A 22,465-nucleotide genomic window follows, 5' to 3' on the forward strand; every position below is an offset into this window, starting at 1 on the left:
GTGGACGAGCCTGGCCTTGAAGCAGCAGTATTGCGAGGCAGCAGGCGGGCAACCACGATTCTGCAGCGTCTCCCAAGGAATCTGCAGGAAAGGTGAGGGAATACCGTATTTTACCACAGAGCGCTGATACCGCATAAACGGGATGAAGTACAGCTATGGTCGGTTGCCCAAGCTCAGGGCAGCTCAGCTCTACGCACTGCACCACAGTGCGCCGGCCCACCGGTAAGGGCGGCAGCACCGCAAGGTGTGGAAGACCGGTGAACCAAGGGGGAACCGAGCGGCACGGCGGCACCTACTTGCCGGAGCCGGTACCTCACTCGCACGAGTCGGCCGCCGCCAGGCGCGGGAGGCGGCGGCGGCGGCGGGGAGCGCCCAGGGCCGCGCCCGCCCTCTGTTGGTGCCGGTTGCCCAGGAGGCGGGAAAGTCCAAGAGGCAGAGCGGGCAAGTCTCGCCTATCCCCCGCCCCCCCCCCCGGATCCCTGCATTGGTACGGCCCAAGGCGGTCGCGCCTGCGCAGCAGGGCGCTGCGGGTGTACGGACGGGGGAGCGGGGGTACTCGCTGTCACGTGGCTCCCGCCTACCGTTTCTGCCGGGGCGGAGCGGAGAAACTGGCCCCCCACCGCGCTAGCGCGCGCGGCACCTCCCCCCGGGCGGGAGCGCGCGTGCGCGGGGAGGATGCGGGCGGGCTCGGCCCCCGCTGCGGCGCTGAGGGACGTGGTGAGTCCGCCCCTTCCCCGGGGACCCCGCGGGCGGGGGGGGCCGTCCTCAGCGGGGAGGGGGGCGCTCCCGCTCGGGCTGGGCTAGCTGTGGGGCCGGGGGCTTGCCCTAGAGGCCCCCGCGGCCGTTCCCCCACCACCCGAAACGGCCGCGGGGGAGCGGTCTGCGGCGCTGCGCGGTCTGGTGGCGGGCGGGGGCCGGTGCCCGCCTGCCCGCTCCCGGGTGGGTGCTCCGCGGCGGCGTTTGGGCCTCCAGCGCCCAGGGGCACCTCGGGGAGAGGTGTGGAGGCCGCTCGGGGTGCGAGGCCCCTTCTGCAGCGCCCGGGTTTTGTCAGGCGGGGCAGTGGCACCTCCCGAGCCGCCCCCTTCATCCGCCCCTCGCAGCAGCCTGTCCCTGTTCCCCCTGGGGACCTTGGGGGTCTCAGCCTGCGTGACTTTTGTGAGAAGACCTCATCATCCATGATGAGCCGCTATCAAAAGGCCAGATCCTCTCTTACTCCTTTTGCAGAGCTCTGCTTTTCATTCGGGAACGTTATTCCTGCCTTGTAATAATTCAAATAAAAAACATCTTTCACATTGATCCAGGCAAACTTTTTTTCACATGCTGGCACTTGTGGATCCCACACTTCAAGACCTTTTTAACGTAGATAACGGTGTTATCTAAAATAGTTCAAGATTATGCTTCAGGTACCAAAACATTGGTTCCCTGTTAAACATGGCAATCTTGCCTTTTCTGTTTCTTGGAGTAAACTTTGGCACGCCAGAATCACGGAAACCCAAAAACCCTTCGTCCAAAGCTAAAAGTGTAGATCCTTATATTTCCATCAGGCATGCATATCTCTTCATGTATTTCTGCTTAGAATACCTTTAATGGAAAGAAAATTAGTCCTATGTTTTGATTCTTTTATTTCACGAATAACGATAGCATTGCACCTGGAAGTTTCCCATACTTTGTAAGCAAACAGTTATGCGATAAGTCTTCCCAAAGGGTCTTGGTGTAATTATTCTTACAGGTGTTTGGTGGGTTTTTTAGAGCAATTAAGGCTGTGAAGCATTTCTTTTTGTGGACTGTTAGATTGAGCAATACCCACACTCTTCTGGGCTGTCACCTTTTGTTCCTTTCTGTACTGGCACAGCTGTCTTTGTAGCGGTGTGTTGAACTTGACTGGGAATTGATCTGGCCGAAAAAGCCTTCTCTCCATAAAAGGGTGGTTTCCATCTGGATGAGTTCTCTGATGAAGTTCATGTTAAAATGTCTGCAACGAGCAGTTGTAGGGACACAGAGCAGGGACTTTGGAAGGGGAAAGAAACAGCTGGGTGGCCTCTGTGCAGGCATAAGCAGCTCTTCCGTCAAACGTGAAACTCACCCTGGGTTCTAAAGGTTGTATTCCCCCCCCTTTTTTTTTTTCTTCTCCTTTCCCTGAAGCTGTGACTTCCTAACCAAGATGAATGCACACTTACAGATGTGCTTCATGACCTTTTTGCTCTACTGCTCAGAGCAGTCCTTGGTTTACTTGAACTGGAAGACGACTCATAAGAGAAACACAACATTTGGATTGAAACAATGAGAAACAGTGACATTTTACCCAAAATATTTCAAAATGGTAAAACTATAGAATTAAGACTTTCTTGTTTAGGGAGGAAAGGTGTTTTAAGGACTGTTTGTAGCAGCACTCATGTAATTGAGGTACTGGCTCTGGCAACTATGTGCTGCTGTGCTGCTCGGTTCCCTGTTTACTCACGGGTCTTTCGTACCCTGAGCTGCTGCAGTAATTACCGGTGTGCTCGCATAACAGTCAACTGTAACTTGAGAGAAAGCCTGTTGAAATAAGTATTCATTTTCATTGCCTCTTTTTTCTCCTTAGGTAATTCTAGAAGCTATGGACATACTCTTTAGAATAAGAGGAGGCTTGGATCTTGCATTTCAGCTAGCAACTACTGATGGTGTGTCTATAAGACTATAATAGATTTCTTAATAAAAGGTTATTTATATAAATGTTAATTAACTAGCTGTGATGTTTATTTTCGTGGCATTTCACCAGATGTTAAGTGCTTCTTCCCAAACCCCTAAAGATTATGTCCAAAAAATTTTATTCTTTATCTTCATTAATTTTCTGACAGTCTTTTTCCACTGTATGTTTTTTATTTTAATTTGAAGTAGTTTAAATTGCCATTTTTAGGTCGTTTTATTTACATATTTTTCCTGCTTTTGGATATGGTATTGGGATCACTTTTCAGTTTGATCCCGAAGTTGACCCTGAAATTCTAAGCAAACAGAGAATAACTTAATGACAATGAATTTGGTTATAACAGGATCATATTAATAATACAGTTTTGAAATTGTGGTCTAGTCTTTCTAGGGTAATAGAGAAGATGAACAGGCTAACTAGTTACTCTACTGAATTTAGGTGGGATTGGCTGCTGCAATTCCATGTGATAAGAAGGCATTAGACCATATGGCATTAAGAGGCTCCTCTAGTTCCACGTTCTTACAATAATGTGAAATTAACTTCAAAAAGTCTGCTCAAGGCTATCAGTGGCCGTTGAGCTGTTGCAGGACGGGGTTCGGAAGGAGGGTGTCTTTAGCTCAACTGTAGCTCATTCTGCATTTTAGAAGGACGTGTCTTTACTAGAAACTCTGAATTCAGTGCTAGTGAACCTTGAAAAGGAACTTTGGCTCATTTCAGTTCATGGTGTGGAATAGAAGTGTTGAATAGGTTGGCCTTATGCAAAGCAACTTTTTGTGAATTGCATCCTCAGAGAAAGGCTATTTCTTTGACTTTGTTAACAGTGTAGCGAATTTAGCCACAGCGAAGCGGAGTGTTACTGAGATTGTCCAAGTGCAGCATAATATTCTATAGAGAAATAGTATGTGAATATGACAGACCACTCCTTTGAAGGCAGTGAGGTTTTTCTTTTGGAGGAGATTTAGCTAAATATGTTGGCGTTTGTTTAATTTTTCTAATACTGTAGTTTTTAGTAGATAGACTTCTAGTGCAAAACTCAATTGATAGTGGCCAAATCTAAGTTAATGTGTTAAAGAAATACAGTTCGGCATAGTCTTTGATAGCTTGTTAGGCTTTGTATAGCTTGTTGCATTCTAAGTAATGGTTGTTAATCTCCTCAGTGAGGAAGACAACACTGGTAATGTGCAAAAGTTGCTCTGTCATATCCAGTATTGGTTCCGGTTGTAAGGAGTGGGTGAAACTTAAAAAGTCAAGTCAAGCTCTGAAAGACAGATGTCTATACCAGTAATAAATATTCAGGCTGACCAGTGTGTGGCTTACAGTTACAGGTGTACATTGGCCAAAATTTGGTCTGCAGCTGGAGTGTAGGCCCTGCTTTTCCAAAAAATTAGTACGTTTTTGATTTGTATTTCTGGATAATGATTATAAAGTCAGAAACATGTGACTCAGGTTGAATCTTTCCAGCATTTACTCAAAAGACTAAATATAACCCATATGTAGAAGTTTGTACATAGAAATTTGTTTGCAGCTGTAGGCTTGGTTAAGAATTATTGATGTGAGAAACGTCTATGGTGCAGGTTATTCTTCTGTAATTCATTCAGTTCTTCGTATTTGACAGCATCTGAGAGAAACAGTACGCTTTTGTTCAGGCAGGTACGAGTGTGAGTGTTTGATCTGCTAAGTCAAGGACGAGAGGAAATGGCCTCAAGTTGCGCCAAGGGAGGTTTAGACTGGACATTAGGAAAAATTTCTTTACTGAAAGAGTGGTCAGGCCTTGGAACAGGCTGCCCACGGAAGTGGTGGAGTCACCGACCCTGGAAGTATTTAAAAGACGTGTAGATGAGGCGCTTAGGGACGTGGTGTAGTGGTCATGGCGGTGTTGGGTTGACGGTTGGACTCGATGATCTTAGAGGTCTTTTCCAACCTTAATGATTCTATGATTCTATAAGTGAAATCTTATCTCATTTTTTGTTTATATAACCATTTTTCTGATCATAACAGCACTTATGTTTTTATTCCAAGTCAAAAGATAAATTTTTTGTTTAAATGTATGCCCAGCAGCTATAACAAAAATGAGGGAATTTTCTAGGCTAATTGTATCCTTACTGTGTTTCAGAGACATCAACAAAAAAGGCATTAGGATATGTTTTCAGTGATCTTGCAAACAAACTGTCCTCAGATGTTCTTGTATTAAGAATTTGCCACAGTTCAGTCTATGTGTGGCCTAACAATGGTATGAACACTGTTCCAGAGCTGACTGATGATTCTCCTTGTAAGGAGATAAGGCAATTTATACAGTGAGTATATTTTAAAAATATATTTTTTTTTTCAATATATTAATTTCATATTATAGAAATTTCTCTTTCTATTGATATTTCAGATTTGATCAAGATGATGAGACCAAACGAAAGCTTGGCAAAAAAAAGGATAAAAAGTTACAAGATACGGTACGTGTCTCACCACACTAATAAATTATATCAGACGATGTATCATTTAAAAATTTTTACATCTGCCCTCCGTAGGCTTTTCTGTACACAAATAGACATTGACATGACTTAAAAGAATCCTTTTAAAGTCATTGATACTTGGCATGAATGCAGAGATCCATCTACAGTAGATCAGCACATAGAAGTTCGTCTTTAACATTACTAGCTTTTTTTAATCCCAATTATTTCATTACTGAATTTGATACCAAATACCTGCAATCTTACTTTTGCCTCCTTGGTGCATGTGTTGTTGGAGGGCTACCATTGGTGTCTTTATTCTCTGCAGCAGCAGATAGTCAATATAGACCTCATGTTGGAAATGACGTCTTCATTAGCTGCTTTGGCTCCAGTCATTGAAAGGGAAAATAAGGAACACCACTACATTAATATGACATTACCAGTTGATGTTGTTGTATCTGTTTCTCCAGAAGAAACATGGGGAAAGTAAGTGTTATCCTGAACTTGTAATTTTTCAGCTTCATTTCTGCTTTTTCTTGAAATAATGAAATAAAGCTATCATATCATTAATCAGTTTAATGAAGTAGCATGTAGTATTTTTATACTGGAATTTTAACTTTATAAATAATGAAAGCTCCTATAGACAGTTGTTAGTTTTAATAATCTTGAGACACAATCTTTTTGCTATCTACAAAAAATTCAGTTTAGCGATGTCGGATAGATTTGATAACTTGTAACTGTTGCTTAGCAATGAATTGAGAAAGTTAGGAAAATGTTCTAAAAATTCTTGTAAGTACGTGAGTGTGCATAAAAGAGTGAGAGTTGAGTATTTGATGAGTCTTTGTAATCTCAGTACTACGTTAGGGGCTGCAGCTCGGTAGGTGAAGGTGGAAAACATGAGAGTCTTCCTCTTTTTTTTTTCCTTGCACTTTTTACATAGGATTTGACTCTGAAGGATGCTAAATGGGGTGGGGTGGATAAAATGCAAAAAAACCCCCATATAATCATATATATGAGTGTTATTTCAGCAAATGCTTGTAATGGTTGCGTTTCTGATACGAGACCAGGGTACCTGCTCTTTGGAGGGCTGGATCACCAGGGAGTAGTTTCTGTGTGCAGACATGCTTTGAGTAAAGCACAGTGAGGTTCTGTTTTTCTCTGTGGGAATGGAAACATGGAAGTGGTAAGTTCATCAGCCCAGGTGCAAATATGCCTGTAAGTACTGTATAACTATCAAAGCTATGAGAGAAAATGATCCACCATCACTGTTCTACTTCTTAAATATTCTCCCTTTTACTTTGCAGGGTACAAAATCTCCTAGTGAAAGCAATTCACAGGCAATTAACTGACATGGAAAGATGTATCATGAAATACATGAAGGGAACATCAATTGTCGTACCAGAACAATTTCATTTCATGTTACCAGGAAAAAATCACCTTGTAACAATCTCATATCCTTCAGGTATTTCAGATGATCAACTGGAAAGTTACAGAAAGGTAAAGCCAACAAATACGAACAGAACCTGATTTTTTTTTTTTTAATTATTATTATTATTGTAACTGAAGCAGTGGTAAAGCTTTTCATTTAGCCAATGTAGAATAAGTACTAACAGATACTGCTATTTTTTTAATTTATTTTTATGATAACTGAAGCAGTATACTGAATGTGGAAGCTCGATTTATTAGAAGTTATTTTATAAAATGTGTCAGATCTCATTTTTGTAAGGGAACAATAGAAACTTTAAAACTATATAGGATTTTTTTGAGATAGGTTTTATCTAAATTGTACTTCTGTTACTGTATTCTTTGAATTTCTCCGCTTCCATGGTAGATTGCTTGTAGTGTGTTACTACTTTCAGGCTTTAACAGGTGTCCTGAAAGGGTTAGGGTTGGGGTTTTTTTGTTTGTTTTGGTTTCTTTCTTGGGGTTGTGTGTTGTTGGGGGGGTTGTTTGTTTGTTTTGGGGGGGCTGCTTTTTGTGGCTCACAGCTGACCAGCCTTAGCTAGCTTTTGTTTGGTTGGTTTTTGCCTTCTGGGTTGGCACATCTAGAAAAAGGAATATGGATGAGGTGGAAAAATGTTCTGATGTGGCAGTCCTTTCAGACTGAGAAGTGTGCCTGGGAGATACCAGTTCAGGTCACAGAGTTACACACGCGGAGACTAGGGAAAGAACCTTCTGCTGCCTTAGAGGTGTAGAAGCCGTGGGGATTTCTCATTTTCTTCTTCCGTGTGAAGCATTACTGAGTATATAAAGCCTCATCTATTCCTTGCATTTGCAGAGGCCTCAGGCATTCATGGCACGTTAAGTCTTTCCTGCTCTCTGTCTTCTCTTCACTTCTATCCACTGATTGCTAAGTGTTAGTGTAGCTAATGTAGTTGGGTTCAGCGTTGGGGCATCAGCGTAAAATGTATTACCTGTATTACACACGTTATCCTAGATGATCTCAGCATTCCTTTCACTCTTAAGCTCTGTGAAATAAGACAATATATCTCTTTAAACGTGGCTGCTGTGTTGTAAACAGTGCTTAAGAGATTTAAAAATAGGCTGAATCTGCTTAAACCATAAACTCAGCATCTGTACTTTGTCTCAAGTATGTAGTATTTGTATGTCTTCAATATTAGTTAAGATTATACTTGGGACTGTGTGTATCTATACTACTACATAGATAAAACTGTAATCGTTTTCTGTTATGGTGTATTTTATCATACTTTCATAAGACACTTGTCACTTATGATACCTTCACTGGGGCTCCAGCAGCAGGCGTAATGTAACAGGACTCCATAAAATAGCGGGCCCTTTAGATAGGAGGTAAGCCTCCATGAGCTTGCTTTGAGAGGTGAGATCTAGTAGTAAATGTACATGCTGAATATTTAATTAAGCACATTTTAATATATTTATTTGCTAAACTATGCTATTAAAATTGTTTCTTTATTGTTACTTACAATGTAATGTTTCTTTTAATCCAAAATTTGAATTGTGTTTTTTATTTAACTTGTATGTAGGAATTGCATGGGTTATTCAATCTCCCTTGTGACAGACCGTATTTCAAGAGAGCAAATGCTTATCATTTTCCAGATGAACCATATAAAGATGGATATCTCAGAAATCCACATTTACATCTTAATTCACCTGGTACAGAGTCCGGTATGGTAAGTTTGAATTTAAACATTTGTAAGAGAGTACTTTTTATTTTACTTGAGATCTGTTGTTAAAGGAAGTAATTTAGATAGTCAATATTGTATAGATCAGAAAGTGGAGTAACTAAATTGGCCTTTTAAGCAAAAGGGCTTCTCTGCACAAAATAGCATTGCTTTAGCTATATTTGTCCCAAAGAAATTGCATCTTCTTGGAAAAGGATGTACACGTTTTTAGCATATATTTTGAAAGTTTCTCAGAACCAGGGCAAGAAACTAAAACTATGAACGATGGTGTTTAGGAGACAAAAGCAGGAGGAGTAATCATGTGTGAATAACAACCCTTCAATTCTCCCAAAGATTTGCAATCCCCAGATGAAAGCTTTTACAGTGCAAGTGACAAGTCATATGACTTCTCTGAAAATTGATGCGCGTGTGATCAGATTCCTTTGTATTATCTCTTTCTGTGCAGGTTTATTTAGTACATGGCGTATATAGTTACCACCACTACATGCAGGATCGGTTTGATGACAGTGGTTGGGGCTGTGCCTATCGGTCTTTGCAGACAATCTGTTCTTGGTTCAAGCAGCAAGGTTACATTGATACACCTATACCAACACACAAGGAAATTCAACAGGTACAGAACATTTAGGCAGATTAATTATTTTATGCATATTTGTCTGGAAAAGTTTGTATAGGTTATTTTTAAAATACCAAATTCATATATTTTAGACTTCAGATTTGTGTGATATTTTTATCTCTTGAATTGAACTATAATAGTTCTGAATTACTACTCTTAACAAGTTTTATTATAGGAGATCTGTCTCAAAATGTTTATCAGTGTCGGGTGACACTATCTGTACAAATAAGACTCATTAAAATAGTTTTCTAAATATTTCTTTGGATTAATGTTCTATTAGAAGCTCAGATTATGACATTTTCACTGTTTTTGCCAAATGAGAGAAAACAAAGAAGCCGATGTGTCATATTAAAATCAGTTTTAAAACTGACTTTTGTCTTCAGTGACAGCTGGATTAGTCCCCAGATGCTATGCATTGATTTACTGCTTTCTTTTGCAACTTTGTCTTTGAGAGTAGTGGGCTTTTCCTGTTCCTTTGAATTCTCCTTCACTTCTTTTTCTGTTGTGAATTCAAATGCATACCTGAGTATGTTCATTTCTGTTAAAGAAATGAAGAAAAATTGTAGGCTTGGGTAGCCAATATTGTATGCCTAGCAAGAAATACTGCAATTATTTTCATCTTCTAAAAATAGTTCTTTGCGTTATATTTATTTACTGAACATTTTTAGCAACGTTTGATTCAGTCCATAAAACAACTTTCATCATACTTCACAGGGACGTGAGCACTAAAGTTAAAACTGCATTCCCTGAATGTTTCTCAGTCCACACCTAAACCTAAAAGCAACTGAAGTCCGTGCACTCCTGTAGTATTTTTAGACCTCTAGGAGAGGGCAGTAGCCTTCAGGAGACTTTGTGGGCTTTTATCCTCAGCAGAAAAGTCCCCTTTCAAGTGCTGCATGTAACATACAAGCCTCAGAATGGAGAAGAGTTTAAAGTAAACCACAACCTTCAGTGTATTTCAGTGGCCTCCTCCTCAGAGCACTATTTTCTGGATCCTTTTCTGAGGCGCTTTGAATGGGAATCCAGGTACTTCAGTCTGTGATTGGATTCTGCAGTGCAAATGACGCACTCCGTTATTAGACAGCTCAGTGCTCACCGTCCCAGCCTGAAGTCTGCCTGTGGACCTGGGGTTATGTTCTGTGCTTGTAGGCACTGCTGTGTTAGTGTTCAAGTGACGTTTCCGAAGCAGAACCGCAATGAATGAATTCAATGTCCATTTGCCTGCTGTTGACCGGCTAGGTTCAAAACACATTCCCATATATATAAACCAACTTTGTTCACAAAAAGTGGTGGAATTGCCTACTATATGTTGTTGACGTTTGTTTTTCTTCTTCATCATGATGTTGCAAAGGCACTGGTTGATGCTGGAGACAAGCCTGCAGCATTTGTTGGGTCACGGCAATGGATTGGTTCGATTGAGGTACAGCTTGTTTTGAATCAGCTCTTTGGAATAACATCAAAAATATTATTTGTCAGGTAAGAATTAATACCTGTTTAATAGCTCAGTAATTATTAAAAAGACTGAATGCCTTAAATGCAAATTACCATTACAATACATTGGATAATAAAAGAGATAATAAATCTTTTAAGGGTTCCTTGTTCATAAACCCTGTATTCCTGCCTTTGGTTGTGCTAAGTGCTTATAAATGAAGGTGTTGCTAAATTGCTTGTGGGCTTGGGGTTCCAGTTGCTAGAAATTGCTTAATGATATGCAAACTGATGTGGAATTCAGCCTATTCCTTTGCATCTCAGACATAATTTTTGAAGCAGGCACACAGTCTGGCGCTTATAATGAACTGAATGCACGCTGACAGTAAATTATTACTTCGTCCACAGAGCTAACCCATCGATTCAGGATTGAGGCAAATTGCTGAGCAGCCTGGAAATAGTGTTCTCTTTTCTCAGTTTGTGTGACAGATAAAACAAGGGATTTGTTTCCATTCTGATGATCTGACGCTGTCATACACAATAAAGAACCCTACAAGTATATTTAGGAGAAAAAGAATGATGTTCAGCATGGATCAGAATTAAAGTTACTGGATTTTTATCACTTAGGCAGCACTAAGCAGACTAACAAATCCCTGAACACTTTGTCAAAAATACAATCATGAAATAAAAAATATATACTAACTTAGCATGTGTGAAAATTCTAGTCAAACAAAATACTACTCATGAGTTATATTTATTTAGTCTAGATTCTACTGTGGATATTCTAAAACAGCATGTGACCACGGTGATGGTGACTTTTAATGGCAGGAAAACAGTTCAGTTCTTCAATATTTTGTAAAGCTTTATACAGCCAATTTTAATCGTTTTTGTTCCAGAGCTTATATTTGCAGATGATCCACCTATTATTTATAGCAGCTGTGACAAGCCCTGCCAGTATGAAGTTTTTTATTCCTGCACATAAGAACATCAAAAAGATTCCTTTGTGAACTGGGTAGAAATGCTCATAGTGCTGCTACAAGAGAGCACCAATGTTTTTCAGCGTTATGAAAAGCCAACATCACTACCATGCTGAGAAGGAGTGTCATGCATCTTTTTCAGCTGGTCAGTGGCAGTGGATAGCATTTTTCTTGGGCTTATTTCCAGCTAGCACCTCTAACTCTTTATGGAAGTAAGACTTCCCAGCTGCACCAGCAACGCTAGTACTGAATCCATTATTGTAAATGCACCATTTCCCAGAGTTCCCATTTTGTATTCTGTCTGCATTTAATCCATCTCTCCAGGAACTTGAGAAGCAAGCACATAAGCTTTCTTTGACTTTTCAAGAGGTTTACCATTATATGAAAGAATACAAAGACAAGATAATAAAAATATCTGTATTAATTTCCTTGCCTAGCTTCTGTCACCACTTTTGGGAGTACTGTCAGCCTTCTAAGGGGAGTATGAGTCTCCGTCAGACACATATCTTCAGCTCTGAATCCTGGAGTATGTGCATGTATTGTGTGTGTGCCTTTCTCTTCCACGTAGACTACTTTTGTCTGTGGCTGGTCCCCATAGTTGACAAGGAAAGCAGGGAGATAACAAAGCTAAGTTCAGTGTTGCTTTAAACAGATTATGAATGTTATTTAAGATTTGATTTTTCTAAAGCCAGCTTGGGTATGAGTACTGCAATTGCTTGTGTCATTACAGTGGAAACCTGTCTTAAGAGACATCATTATAAACACCTTTATCAACACCTTATTTTTGTTATGTTTCTGATGAAGTTCTGTTACTTCAGACTCCCCCTTGCTGACAGACGTAGCCAGTCTGTTTTTCAGCCACTTGGAGGAAGCCATTGGGGTTTACTGGCTGTCCCCACTGTGGGAGACAAGCAGCAGACAATTCATAGAAGCTGGGTGACTCCAGGTGCTCCAGTGGCAACTGGGCTTACAGCAGATTCATTGGTCCAACCAGAACCTGTAAATTGCATTAAAAAACTTTTTTTCAGATTGTCCCAGGATGTTTACACGGAAAAACTCTTAAGCCACTGTCTAATCAGTTACCTATGCAGTTAATGAGTATAATGGGTAATTAGAGAATTAAGCCTAGTGAGGATAACAAATCTATTGTTGTTTTTCTTACCTAGCCAGGGTTCTGAACTTGCATTGCAGGGAAGAGAGCTTGCTAATCATTTCAAGACTGAAGGAACTCCGGTTATGATTGGTAAGTGCTTGGGTATCAAAGAATGCCAATGAAAGTGCGTGGCCTCCCTATGCTAAATTTCATTTCAGTTAGAACTCATTCAGTTTACTATACAAGAGTTAATCAAAACTCTAGATTAATTGAAAATTATGCTTCTCCAAAGGGAGCCTGGAAAACGATACAGTTTAGTCTGGCTGGTATCTTTTCATTTAGTATTTCTCCCAAGCTCAGTATTAAATGTGGTAACAAAAGTCAATCCTAATGGTGTTCTTAAAAACTGCTGTTAAAGTCAGAACTGGAGAGCTGACCTCTGCTCTCTAGAGGAACAGAGGTTTGTACAGTTCCCTGAAACTTCCCATCACAGAAGAGTAGTGTTTATCTAGCTTTGAAGAGAAGGGTATTATCCAAATTCTTTTTAAGATCAGTTTTAATAAATTGAAATGTTGGTAACATAACCAATGGTATTCATAAGTATGCTGTAACTTTAATTGAGCTATTTCCAAGACAGCTGTGGTTTAGAAAATAAAGAATATTGAAAATATCATTTTCAGCTTTAATAAAATTTTAATTTTAGCAATTTTCGCAATCCGTATTTGGCACTCCATAAAGCTGGTTACTCTCTCAAATTAGAGGTGCCAGAAGTCCAGATTCTGGTGTGAAATATTATTGGCCTTTCAGCAGCCTTTTTGTCTGAATTTCAAGAATTTAGAATCCTATATTGAAAAATCTTCTAGTCTGTAACTTATCCTTCCCTGTAATGCTCTCTTGTGGATTGATTTAATTTTTGTTGTTGTTGCTGGGGGCAGGGGGCAGAGGTTGTCTTTTTGGGATGGGGTTGGGGGAGTTTTTTGCTTCTGTTATTTTGGGATTTTTGCAATTCCTGTTTGTGGTGTGGAGTAATTACTGCAGTATCCCAAGGACGTAAACTCCTCACGCTATTTGAAAGAAACATGCAAGAGTCAGCCTGTGGCCAGCTCATCAAAATGTCCCCTTTCCCTGTTTGCAGGCTAGAGAAAGGGGAGTCAGAAATTACTACTCTGCCCGTAATATCCATTGATGTAATTTAGTAGAAAACAGCAGATAACCCTTATCCAGAAATTCTGATTTCTGTTCTAATTTTAGTCCTTTTACAACCAACAAGTTTTCCAGATTCCTTTTCTACAGTTAAGTTTCTTTAAAGGAAAAGTGAGCAAAACAGGTGTTTGAAATATTCTTGACTTCATCTGGTGGAAGTGCTGAGGATTTAACCTGCCTTGCTGACATGGAAGAAATTTGGAAAGTAAATTCTCTATTGTAGTAAGTGAAGTAAGATAAGTAACCTTCCCTAGTTGTAGTAAAGATATGTTGTTTAGTAATGCAAAGAATCTTATGTGGGACAGCTTCAGAATCATTTTGATAACCAAGCTAATCAGTTAATAGAAAGTGTTGATGTTTATTTTAGGCTTCAACATTTAGCCAATCTCAGTGAAAAATTTTTAGCAATTTGTCTTTCTCCTATTTTAGGTGGAGGTGTTTTGGCTCACACGATACTAGGAGTGGCTTGGAATGAGATTACGGGGCACATAAAATATTTGATTCTAGACCCACATTACACTGGAGGAGAAGATCTGCATGTTATTTTGGAAAAGGTGAGGCTTGATGCATATGCACATATAGATATATATATATGCACACACACATATGTATATACATATATTTTGGCATTAAACAAATAAAGTACAGCCAAATACAAATTGGCTGTTCTGTGGCTTCTCCATTCCTTATGGAGGAAGTGCTGATCCCAGTTAACCTGCATATATACTTATTGGTAGTTTCTGAAACTTAGTGTCTTCGGAGAAGATATATTGGGTCAGCGACTACATAAAGTTATTAGAGTACAAAGAAATGTTCTTTACTTTCTCTGAATTAAACCATCTCCCTTTTTACCAGTAGTATATACAATAAATGTGTTTGATTTTGAATGGAACAGAAAAATCTGTTCAGCCTGTAAAATGCTGTACTGAAGCAGAAGAGATTTAAAATTTAAAAAAATTTTTTAAAAATCCAACACTAGGCATTGTCAAATCAGGCCTTGAACTAAGCTGAAAGGGCAAGTACCGAGCCGTTTTGAAAATCTGGGAAACTAAAGGGTATATAATGTTATTTCGGTATTTAAAGCTACTAAAAGGGATGACATGGCATGTTACAAAACAGTAAACATAGCGTCAGAAACTTAAACTGTGAAAGTGGCTAAATCATCCTGTAAGTGTTAAGTAATCAATTTCTTTTCTGTTCTTCATATTAAGTTGTAAATAGCAACTTTTATTTCATGTCTTTATTTAATACCCTTGGGTTTGGCCCAACTAGAAAAGCTGTTGAAGAAACATTTTGCTAGCCCCATACTGTTCAAAGCTTGAAATGAATACATAAAGAAACAATTTCCAAAGAACAGGTAGAGCCAAAGGCTGTTACCGCCACAAGGTGTTCAGGCATGGTCCATGCAGAACCCCCTTTCCTCATCAAAAGTGGCAGGGGAGGGGAGGAACTGAGGTGGACTGTAAGTTTGTAGCTCTTTTCTTCAAAAACACCTCATATAATTATGTGGTACTCTGCAAACTAAGAGCTTTGTTAGACTTTTTCTGCTAAATCATGATCAACAGCACACCTTCTGATATTAAGAGCTCTGTTTGGCTCTGAAATATCAACTGTTATCAAAGAAGGCAAAGAATCAAGACAAGAGAAATGGAAACAGTGAGAATGACAGAGTTTCAGAATAATATTAGTCTCTCTGTAGCAGCAGAAGTAGTGGGAACAGGGGGTGGGAGGGAAGAGATGCTACTTTTTAGGAACTGAGCTGGGGTAGGGAGGGAGGAAGGGGGAGAGAGAGACTCTGTAAAGTGTTTTCTGTTAATGTGTTTCCAGGCATGTAGAGAACTTTCTGAAAATTGTGTGTCATTGTATTTATTATAGATATTTGAAAAGAATTCATACAGCTTAGATTAAAATTAGTAAAATCCACACATATCCTGTAGTGGTAGATAAGAAAAACAGAACTCGTAGTAGATTTAAATGTTATCTTGCTTTTTCTTGGACAGGGTTGGTGTGGATGGAAGGGCTTGGAGTTTTGGAACAAGGACGCCTATTATAATCTGTGCCTACCTCAACGACCAAGAACTATTTAAATTCCACTCTTATGCTGGAACATGCTAAGCCAGAATACTAGCTGATCTAGATACAACTGTCTTGTTATTTATCAAAATAATGCTTTAAGTCAATCAAAACCCAGTTGAAATATAAATGTTGCTTGAGTAATTTAAATTAAGAAATTTTTTTTTTAAAATGAAACCTCTAAAAATAAGAGTTGTCTGCTGGGAACTGTATTTCTTACAAATACATTTATTAGGTAACGAATACTCTTTTCTTTTGGCTAGGACAACTTTATGTTTATATAGCATTTTTTGTTATGCTAAAATCTTTACAGATTAAATGCCCAATCCTTTTATTTTATGGAATGCTTTCTTTCAAAAAGATGAACTGTCCTCTACCTTTCAGGTTCCATATAGCCAGCTGTCTTATGCGCTATGAATCTGTTCAAAGGCATCGTTTGCTGCTGGTACTGTTGATAACAGCATCTTAAAAGAGGAGTGGGAGAAAGATGGCTATATGTACTGAATTTTATGAACTTTGTTTTCATCTTTACACAGAAAAAAAATGTGAGAGAATTAATTTTTGTATGCTCATTTATTTATAGCTGTATGAATACAACTATTCTAGGGGAAAAAAAAAAACCAACACAACAGTCTTCTGTAAGAAGTAAAAACAAACGAGCTTTCCTCCTTCTTAGAAGGAGACAATGTACCAGCATACACATCTGGCTGCTCAATGCATAGTCGAGTCATGTTTCTTCAGACTTCAGATTCCCCTTGATTTCATTTTGGGATTACAAGCTGTTTCTTTTGTCAGCTAGGAGACAAGATCTGTCATATGACCAAACAAGAATAAGTCTGTAGCTACTCCCTTTTTTTTTTTCCCTTCCCTTATTAAGTAGCCTTTTTGGTGGCATTCCCCATGTACTATCCATTTTCGATAAGACCGTAACCTTAAATACCTATGCAAGTTGATCTTTACTAGCAGGCTTCTAAGTGCAACTGCTATGTATCTAACACCAAATTTATTTACTTAAATGCTAAAATCGTTAAAAAAAAAAAAAAAGAAAAATATTCTGAATTGTAGTAAACCAACAGTATTACACACCATCTGATCTTCTCCTCTTCCTGCTTACGGATCTGCTGCTTTCACTTTCTTGTTTCTGTGCAGCTGGATCCTCTCTGGGCAAGCCATGTTTGTCACTTAGTGAGTAGCCAGGCTGTCCTCTTGGTTTCATTGTCTGAGTGTGCTGAATTGTTGCGAGGAACTTGGCACATTCCAGAAAGCCATAAGCCAGTGCGAGGTCTGCTGCTGTTTGTCCGCTGTTGTTGCACAAGCTGAAACATAGAATTAACAATAAACATTCAATTAAATTGGAATACATATTATGAGCAAGCACTGATCAAGATTAAGTAAGTGGTAATTTTAGACAAAGGTATAAAAATCACTACAGAGGATCAATACCAAGAAGGCTTGTCAAAGATAGTGTGGGGCTCCACTCGTACAGAGGGCTGGTATTAAATGCAACAAGGAATAATTATTTTTAAATAAATTTGTCATCAGACTGTGACTGGCTAAAACTAATGAGAACGTACGATCAGGAATATTCTCCTAGCAGTTACTATAGAGGTTTTTAACGCGGAACTAAACGGCAGCATATGGTCTATGCTACTTTGGTGTTTATGTCTATGACAGTTTTTAATGCTGGTCTTATGACTAGTCATGCTATATTTACAGTCTTAGCATGCACACTGTGAGGAAGAAAAAGTACTGTGTAAAATACATGTATCCTTTGACTGAAATTACTAAATGTAGCTCAACTTACTCAATTTTGGCATCGCCAGCAACAAGGAGAGCAAGGCATTCCAAACTCCCAACTTTTGCTGCTTTATGAATCGGGGCTTCTCCAAGGCAGTCCTAAAAATACAATTTATATATAGCAGTCATTTGAAGGAAGGGGAATAGGACGAAGCTATTGTGTTCTCCAACATGACTGTTTACGGAATGTTACTCTGTATACCAGTCTGCTGTGAGTTGAGAGAGAGATGAAAGGAAGATAGCTAGTAAAGTGTACTCAGTAACTGCCATTATATGTATTCATCACAGCAAAATAGAAATACTGCCCCATGCAATACTCATTAACCTTTACCTTCTAAAAGATTATTTACACAGAATACACTCCATGCACTGATTAACGGCATCTTTCAGCACCATTCAGGGATTGCTGTGACCAACAGCTTGCTGCTACCAGCTCAGAGGTATGAGCAAATTAAACTTTGCAGCTGGAGGAAGAATCCTTATGTTTACTGGAAGTAGGGGCAAAATTTGCGAGGAAAACACTCATTTGTGTCAAAGAATGAAGTTCTTTTGACATCTGCATGCAGCACTGTAAGTGTGAAAATTGCATTATACATAGCAAATGAAATTGCTAACGCAATATAGACAGGATTTGTGGTTCATGCTAGAATAAAGTTACTCTAAGCAACCCCAGATACCTCATGCAATACAACTGTGTATAGAAAACCGCTCTTAGGTAAAAAAAAAAGGTCAATAATATAAATTGGATTTATTGACATGCCAGATTAGAAGTGGGAGAAACAAAACTTCTGTATTTTTACCTGTTGGTTCAAATTCGCTCCTGTCTGCAGTTGCCAAAGTAGGAAAAAAGCTTCACCGCCACAAGCAGCCAAGTGAGCTGGAGACTGACCAAAGGCATCTGCAGGTGCATTCACACCGGTTCCTGCCTCAAACAGATTGCTGAAACTACCGGACTAAAATAAAACAGGATACCAAAAAAAAAGTACAATGTTAATGCCAGTCTAAATCTTAAGAAAGCAGAAAACATCCCCCTCACACATCATCGGACCTTTATGTTCCTTGAGAATGTCCTTTTTAAAAAAAGCAATCCAAGCGTGGCTTTTTTGGCTTTTAATCCCTTAACCAGAAATACTGATCGACGTCGGCAGTGCCCCAACATACCTAGCAGCAGCTCCAGGCAAACTACAACTTCATACAGTTCTGTAGCTGGGCTCCCGGTCAGGCAGAAGCAACAGACCGACCTTCCCCAAACCTCACCTCTGAATTGCAATCCAGCGCCAGCATTGCCTCCCTTTTGCTGAGCGCGCCTGGCTCTCGCGGCTGCGGACGGCCGAGGCGGCGGGGCCCGGCAAGAAGCTGTCCCGCCTCACCGCACCTCGCCCGCTCTAACAGAAGGGGAACCCCCGGCTACAGCCCCGCCCGCTGCCGGGGGCCGGCTGCCGCACGTACACAAACAGGAGCACATGGGCGGGAAGCCGCCCGGCAGGCCCCGCTTGGCCTCCCCCGGGCGCGGCGGGGCCCGGCGGCGCGGTGCCGGGAAGCACGGCTTGCGGCAGGCGGGGCGGCCATGGCGCGCGGGGTGGCCCGGCACGTCCCGCACACGCCGGCACAGGCGGGCCCGCGGCCGCAGGAGCGGAGGGCGGGAAGGCCGCCGGCCCCCCGGGGCGGGGAGAGCGCGGCGCCGCACGCAGGCAGCCGGCTGCAGGGGGAGCGAGGGCCAGGCCGTGAGGAGGCGTACCGAGAAACTCCTGCTGGCACTGCCATCAAGGGACAGAGGGTTTCAGTCGAAACCCAGGCCCTTCCAGCTAGGCGTGCTGCGTATTAATCATCTCATGTGCTTGATGCGCCCTTGCCTAGCGCAACGTCCGACGTGGTTCTGCCAACGTACCTTAACGCTGGCTCGGAAAGACCACATCCAGGCAGGCCTGGATCTAGGAAAGAAAAAAAAAAGAGGATTAACTGAGAATTTTTTCCCCAAAAAGCTTACGTCAGCATAAAGAAATCCCTGCTGGCTTCCTGCCTGAGCTCTGCCACTAGGTTGAAGGAGTCTGAGCAAGTGTGACAAATTCAACCGTCTGTGAAACCCAAGGCTCCCGTCCAGCCTATACATTACAGCAAGTTCGTCACCAGTCCGAGTGAGGCTGGAGGTGGAGGTGATCCCGGGGGTCAGGATAGCCGCCTGTCACATCTCTGTTCAAAACACATCTGCAAAAAATGAATTTTCATTTTCACTTCCTTGAGCACTGAATATCTCACAGAGGGTCAGACGTACCATATAGGCCAAGGTCACAAACAACGTTTCCACCAATAGACTGGTCTGTGCTGGAAACCAGAACCAGCCACAGCCACACTCAAAGGCAGTCACCATCAAAAAGAATTGCTTGAAAACTATTTTGAACATGGTGACAGTGACATTTCATGCTGAAACCTGCTTTCCCCCCGCAGAGCTTTAGTACTGGATGTCCATGCTTGCTGGGGAAGGCAGGGGTGGCAGAGGTGAACGCCCACGCGCAGAGAAACCACTGTCCCCACCACTGGCTGCTTTGAGTTTTAAAAAACAACTGCGTAACTTCGTTTTGCATGGATGCGGTCTTTGCCCAGATTCTGTTTAAAAGTAACTGCCTGTCCTTTCCATGCTATAAAATCCAATTTGACAGAGGATTCAATTACCACTAATCGTGCTTCACAGTTAAAAGCCTGAAGAGAAGTGAAGAGCATCTTAATGCAGTGTTCAAGGTATAGAATTCTGTTTCCTGACCACTATCATATTTCCTTCTGTGTCAGTTGCCTACATGTTTGTTATGGAAGTTACTCATAACCACTACCATCATTTAAAAACAATGGAAATCAAAAGTCATGTGTTTGTTTTAAAAAAAAAAAATTGCATGGTTTTGATAAACAGAGTTAAGGGAAAAGAAGCCTAACAGTGTTCCTTTAGGGTATATATAGTTCTGAAATAAACCTCCAGCTTCTCCTTTGGGAAAGCAAATATAAATTATGTAAAAGTAGTGGAATATGAACATATACAGTATCATTTTTAAAGGTGCAGGAATCCAGGTAAATAGGCAGTGTATCAATTCAGCAGAATTATTTCAGTAAGTGACAGTTTTCACCTCTCCTTTCATTTGGAAAGAAATACACCTGTGTAATTACCAAATGTTTTTTTTCCTGAGCAGCTAGCCAAGCAAATTAGTTAATAAACACATAAAATCCCTACACTTCTACCTATGCATTGTTAGGGATGAAATATCTTTGCACAGATGCCAGAAATCCACAGTCATTGTTTATGCAACTATAAAGACTCTTCTGAAAACACACATATCCAGAAGTAGCATAAGACTAAATAGTCTTGGATCGCCCAAGAGGTTTTTCTTTAAAGGCCTTCCCTCCCCTGCATTACCTCAGCAATTCATAGGTTTCAAGCTGCACCCGAGGAATCCCATCTTTCCAGCCTAACCACCTACACAAACTCTCGCATCCTGCCAGCCGCAATTCTCTTCAAATGTTTGCTGTTAATTAGTTCTTGAGCTTTGTGTCACATTTTGCTCACCTCATTAGTGCCTGTCTCTGAATAACTGATACGGTATTGGTTATAAACACAGATGCAACAATTTTGATCTATTTTGTATAGCCCAGCCCAAGTGCTACTTCGGGACAAGGCTGGAACACAACTTGCTACAAATTCCTCTGCGCTTCGTATCTCAGACCACACATCCTGCATAGGTATCAAGAAAATGAAATTGGAAAAATTGGTCCTAATAAATGTGTGTAAGCAATCGGATAAACCAAGGTGTGCTGTTGAATCTCGCACCCTTCCGCATCAAAAGCAGCAACGCAGCCCAGTGTTAATTGCCTTTCCTGAAGGGTATCGTTGCTTTCACAGACTATTCTCCACTCTGCCTGTTAAATCAAGTAATTCATTGATGCGTCCAAAAAAAGTTTATTTTCTTGTAGACTTCTTAGTCATTTGTACATTCATTTTGTGTACAAAATGAGTTTTAGGAGTTTTTTGGCACTTAAAGTCAGTTGGGACTGATGGAAAACATCATGTGGAGCCCACAGGTTTAACCACACAAATCTGCAAGCATTACTCTCCTGTTTTGCCTGTTGCCTCTGTCCCTGTTGCTATTGAAACAGATTGCACTGCCAAAAATGGAAGGGTGATAATCATCTGAAAAAAAAAAAAAGAAAAAAAAAGCTGGCAATGCAGCTAAAGATTATTTTTAAAGCACTCTCGCAGCATTTTGGTATTATATCCCTTTTTATAAAAGAGGCAGCCAGAAGCTATCAACAGAAGTGGAAACAATGCCTTACATTTCAGGAGTAATCAGCTTCAAACAGCATTTTCCCTCAATTATCCTTCTAAGTTTTGTAGTATCTATATGGGGAAAATAAACTACGTTATAGCAAACGGTTTCTGATCACCGCAAGTAGTGAAGCCCCATTTGCTAGACTGAATTTTCATGGCCTATTGCGCTTTTAACGGAATTGCATTCAGAGTTTCCATTATTTTTGCCTATAATCGCTTTGTGCGGAGTGTTTTGGGCTTCTGCGTTTAATGTGCACAGGGCCGCCAGCAGGTAGTGGGAAAGATCCAGTGGGTGCCCAAACGGCAGCCTGTTCTATCCCATCATGTATTTTCACATTGTTTGGCACAGGCTAACAGCCAGAAATGTTATTTCCACAGACCCCTGGCCTACATGACGCTGTCACTCCCCTTTCTTTCGGAAAACGGCCCAAAAAAGAAGGGAAAATACCAACGTTACTTTCCCCGTCTTCCTCCTTTTGCCTTGTCGAAGGCCGTGGGACCTCAGGGCCCCGCTGCGGAGCGGTGCTTGATGCTGCCGCAGTCCGGCCTGGGCTTTAGGACAGCAAGCAGGACAACCGCCAACGGCCACCCGCCAACGGCCACCCGCCAACGGCCACCCGCCGGCGGCCTCCAGGCGCCCCGCCGCTCCACGCGGCGGGGAGGCCGCCGTCACGCCCCGCCCCG

At 41.1% G+C, this 22,465-nt stretch overlaps 2 protein-coding genes across 6 annotated transcripts; one reads left to right on the forward strand and one right to left on the reverse strand.

Moving 5' to 3' along the window:
• Window positions 1–606: 606 nt before the first annotated feature.
• UFSP2 (UFM1 specific peptidase 2) lies at window positions 607–16,704 on the forward strand. 3 transcript variants are annotated; one of them, XM_075149227.1, is made up of 12 exons: window positions 607–717; window positions 2,582–2,660; window positions 4,800–4,980; window positions 5,064–5,130; window positions 5,456–5,613; window positions 6,432–6,624; window positions 8,130–8,276; window positions 8,734–8,898; window positions 10,253–10,377; window positions 12,473–12,549; window positions 14,032–14,156; window positions 15,603–16,704. In XM_075149227.1, the coding sequence occupies exons 1-12, from the start codon at window positions 676–678 to the stop codon at window positions 15,687–15,689; spliced, it is 1,446 nt and encodes a 481-aa protein (XP_075005328.1). In that variant the 5' UTR covers window positions 607–675; the 3' UTR covers window positions 15,690–16,704. The 3 variants fall into 3 exon arrangements, with proteins under 3 accessions (XP_075005328.1, XP_075005327.1, XP_075005326.1); XM_075149226.1 differs by having other exon boundaries at window positions 623–717; window positions 5,459–5,613; window positions 15,603–16,695; XM_075149225.1 differs by lacking the exon at window positions 607–717 and adding an exon at window positions 1,275–1,359 and having other exon boundaries at window positions 15,603–16,695.
• ANKRD37 (ankyrin repeat domain 37) lies at window positions 10,373–19,631 on the reverse strand. Of its 3 annotated transcripts, none has more exons than XM_075149230.1 (5): window positions 18,730–19,078; window positions 18,273–18,425; window positions 17,480–17,571; window positions 16,762–16,991; window positions 10,373–12,303 (listed from the first exon to the last, which is right to left on the reverse strand). In XM_075149230.1, exons 1-5 carry the CDS (start codon window positions 18,754–18,756, stop codon window positions 12,230–12,232), a joined length of 576 nt encoding a protein of 191 aa, XP_075005331.1. In that variant the 5' UTR covers window positions 18,757–19,078; the 3' UTR covers window positions 10,373–12,229. The 3 variants fall into 3 exon arrangements, with proteins under 3 accessions (XP_075005331.1, XP_075005329.1, XP_075005330.1); XM_075149228.1 differs by lacking the exon at window positions 18,730–19,078 and adding an exon at window positions 19,361–19,631 and having other exon boundaries at window positions 12,197–12,303; XM_075149229.1 differs by lacking the exons at window positions 10,373–12,303; window positions 18,730–19,078 and adding exons at window positions 16,397–16,484; window positions 19,361–19,628.
• Window positions 19,632–22,465: the final 2,834 nt, after the last annotated feature.

Source organism: Calonectris borealis, chromosome 4 (assembly GCF_964195595.1).
Source record: "Calonectris borealis chromosome 4, bCalBor7.hap1.2, whole genome shotgun sequence".
NCBI lineage: Eukaryota > Metazoa > Chordata > Aves > Procellariiformes > Procellariidae > Calonectris > Calonectris borealis.

Bases quoted from the DNA above. Each gene is read 5' to 3' on its own strand.
- UFSP2 (XM_075149227.1), top strand. From the start codon at position 676: ATGCGGGCGGGCTCGGCCCCCGCTGCGGCGCTGAGGGACGTG. The intron at 4,981-5,063 runs GTGAGTATATTT...TTGATATTTCAG, and splicing joins GAGATAAGGCAATTTATACA to ATTTGATCAAGATGATGAGA. The intron at 8,277-8,733 runs GTAAGTTTGAAT...CTTTCTGTGCAG, and splicing joins CTGGTACAGAGTCCGGTATG to GTTTATTTAGTACATGGCGT.
- ANKRD37 (XM_075149228.1), bottom strand. From the start codon at position 19,582: ATGTATAGGCTGGACGGGAGCCTTGGGTTTCACAGACGGTTGAATTTG. The intron at 17,572-18,272 runs GTAAAAATACAG...TTGTATTTTTAG, and splicing joins GAGCGAATTTGAACCAACAG to GACTGCCTTGGAGAAGCCCC. The intron at 12,304-16,761 runs GTGTGTAATACT...TGCAATTTACAG, and splicing joins GAAGAGGAGAAGATCAGATG to GTTCTGGTTGGACCAATGAA.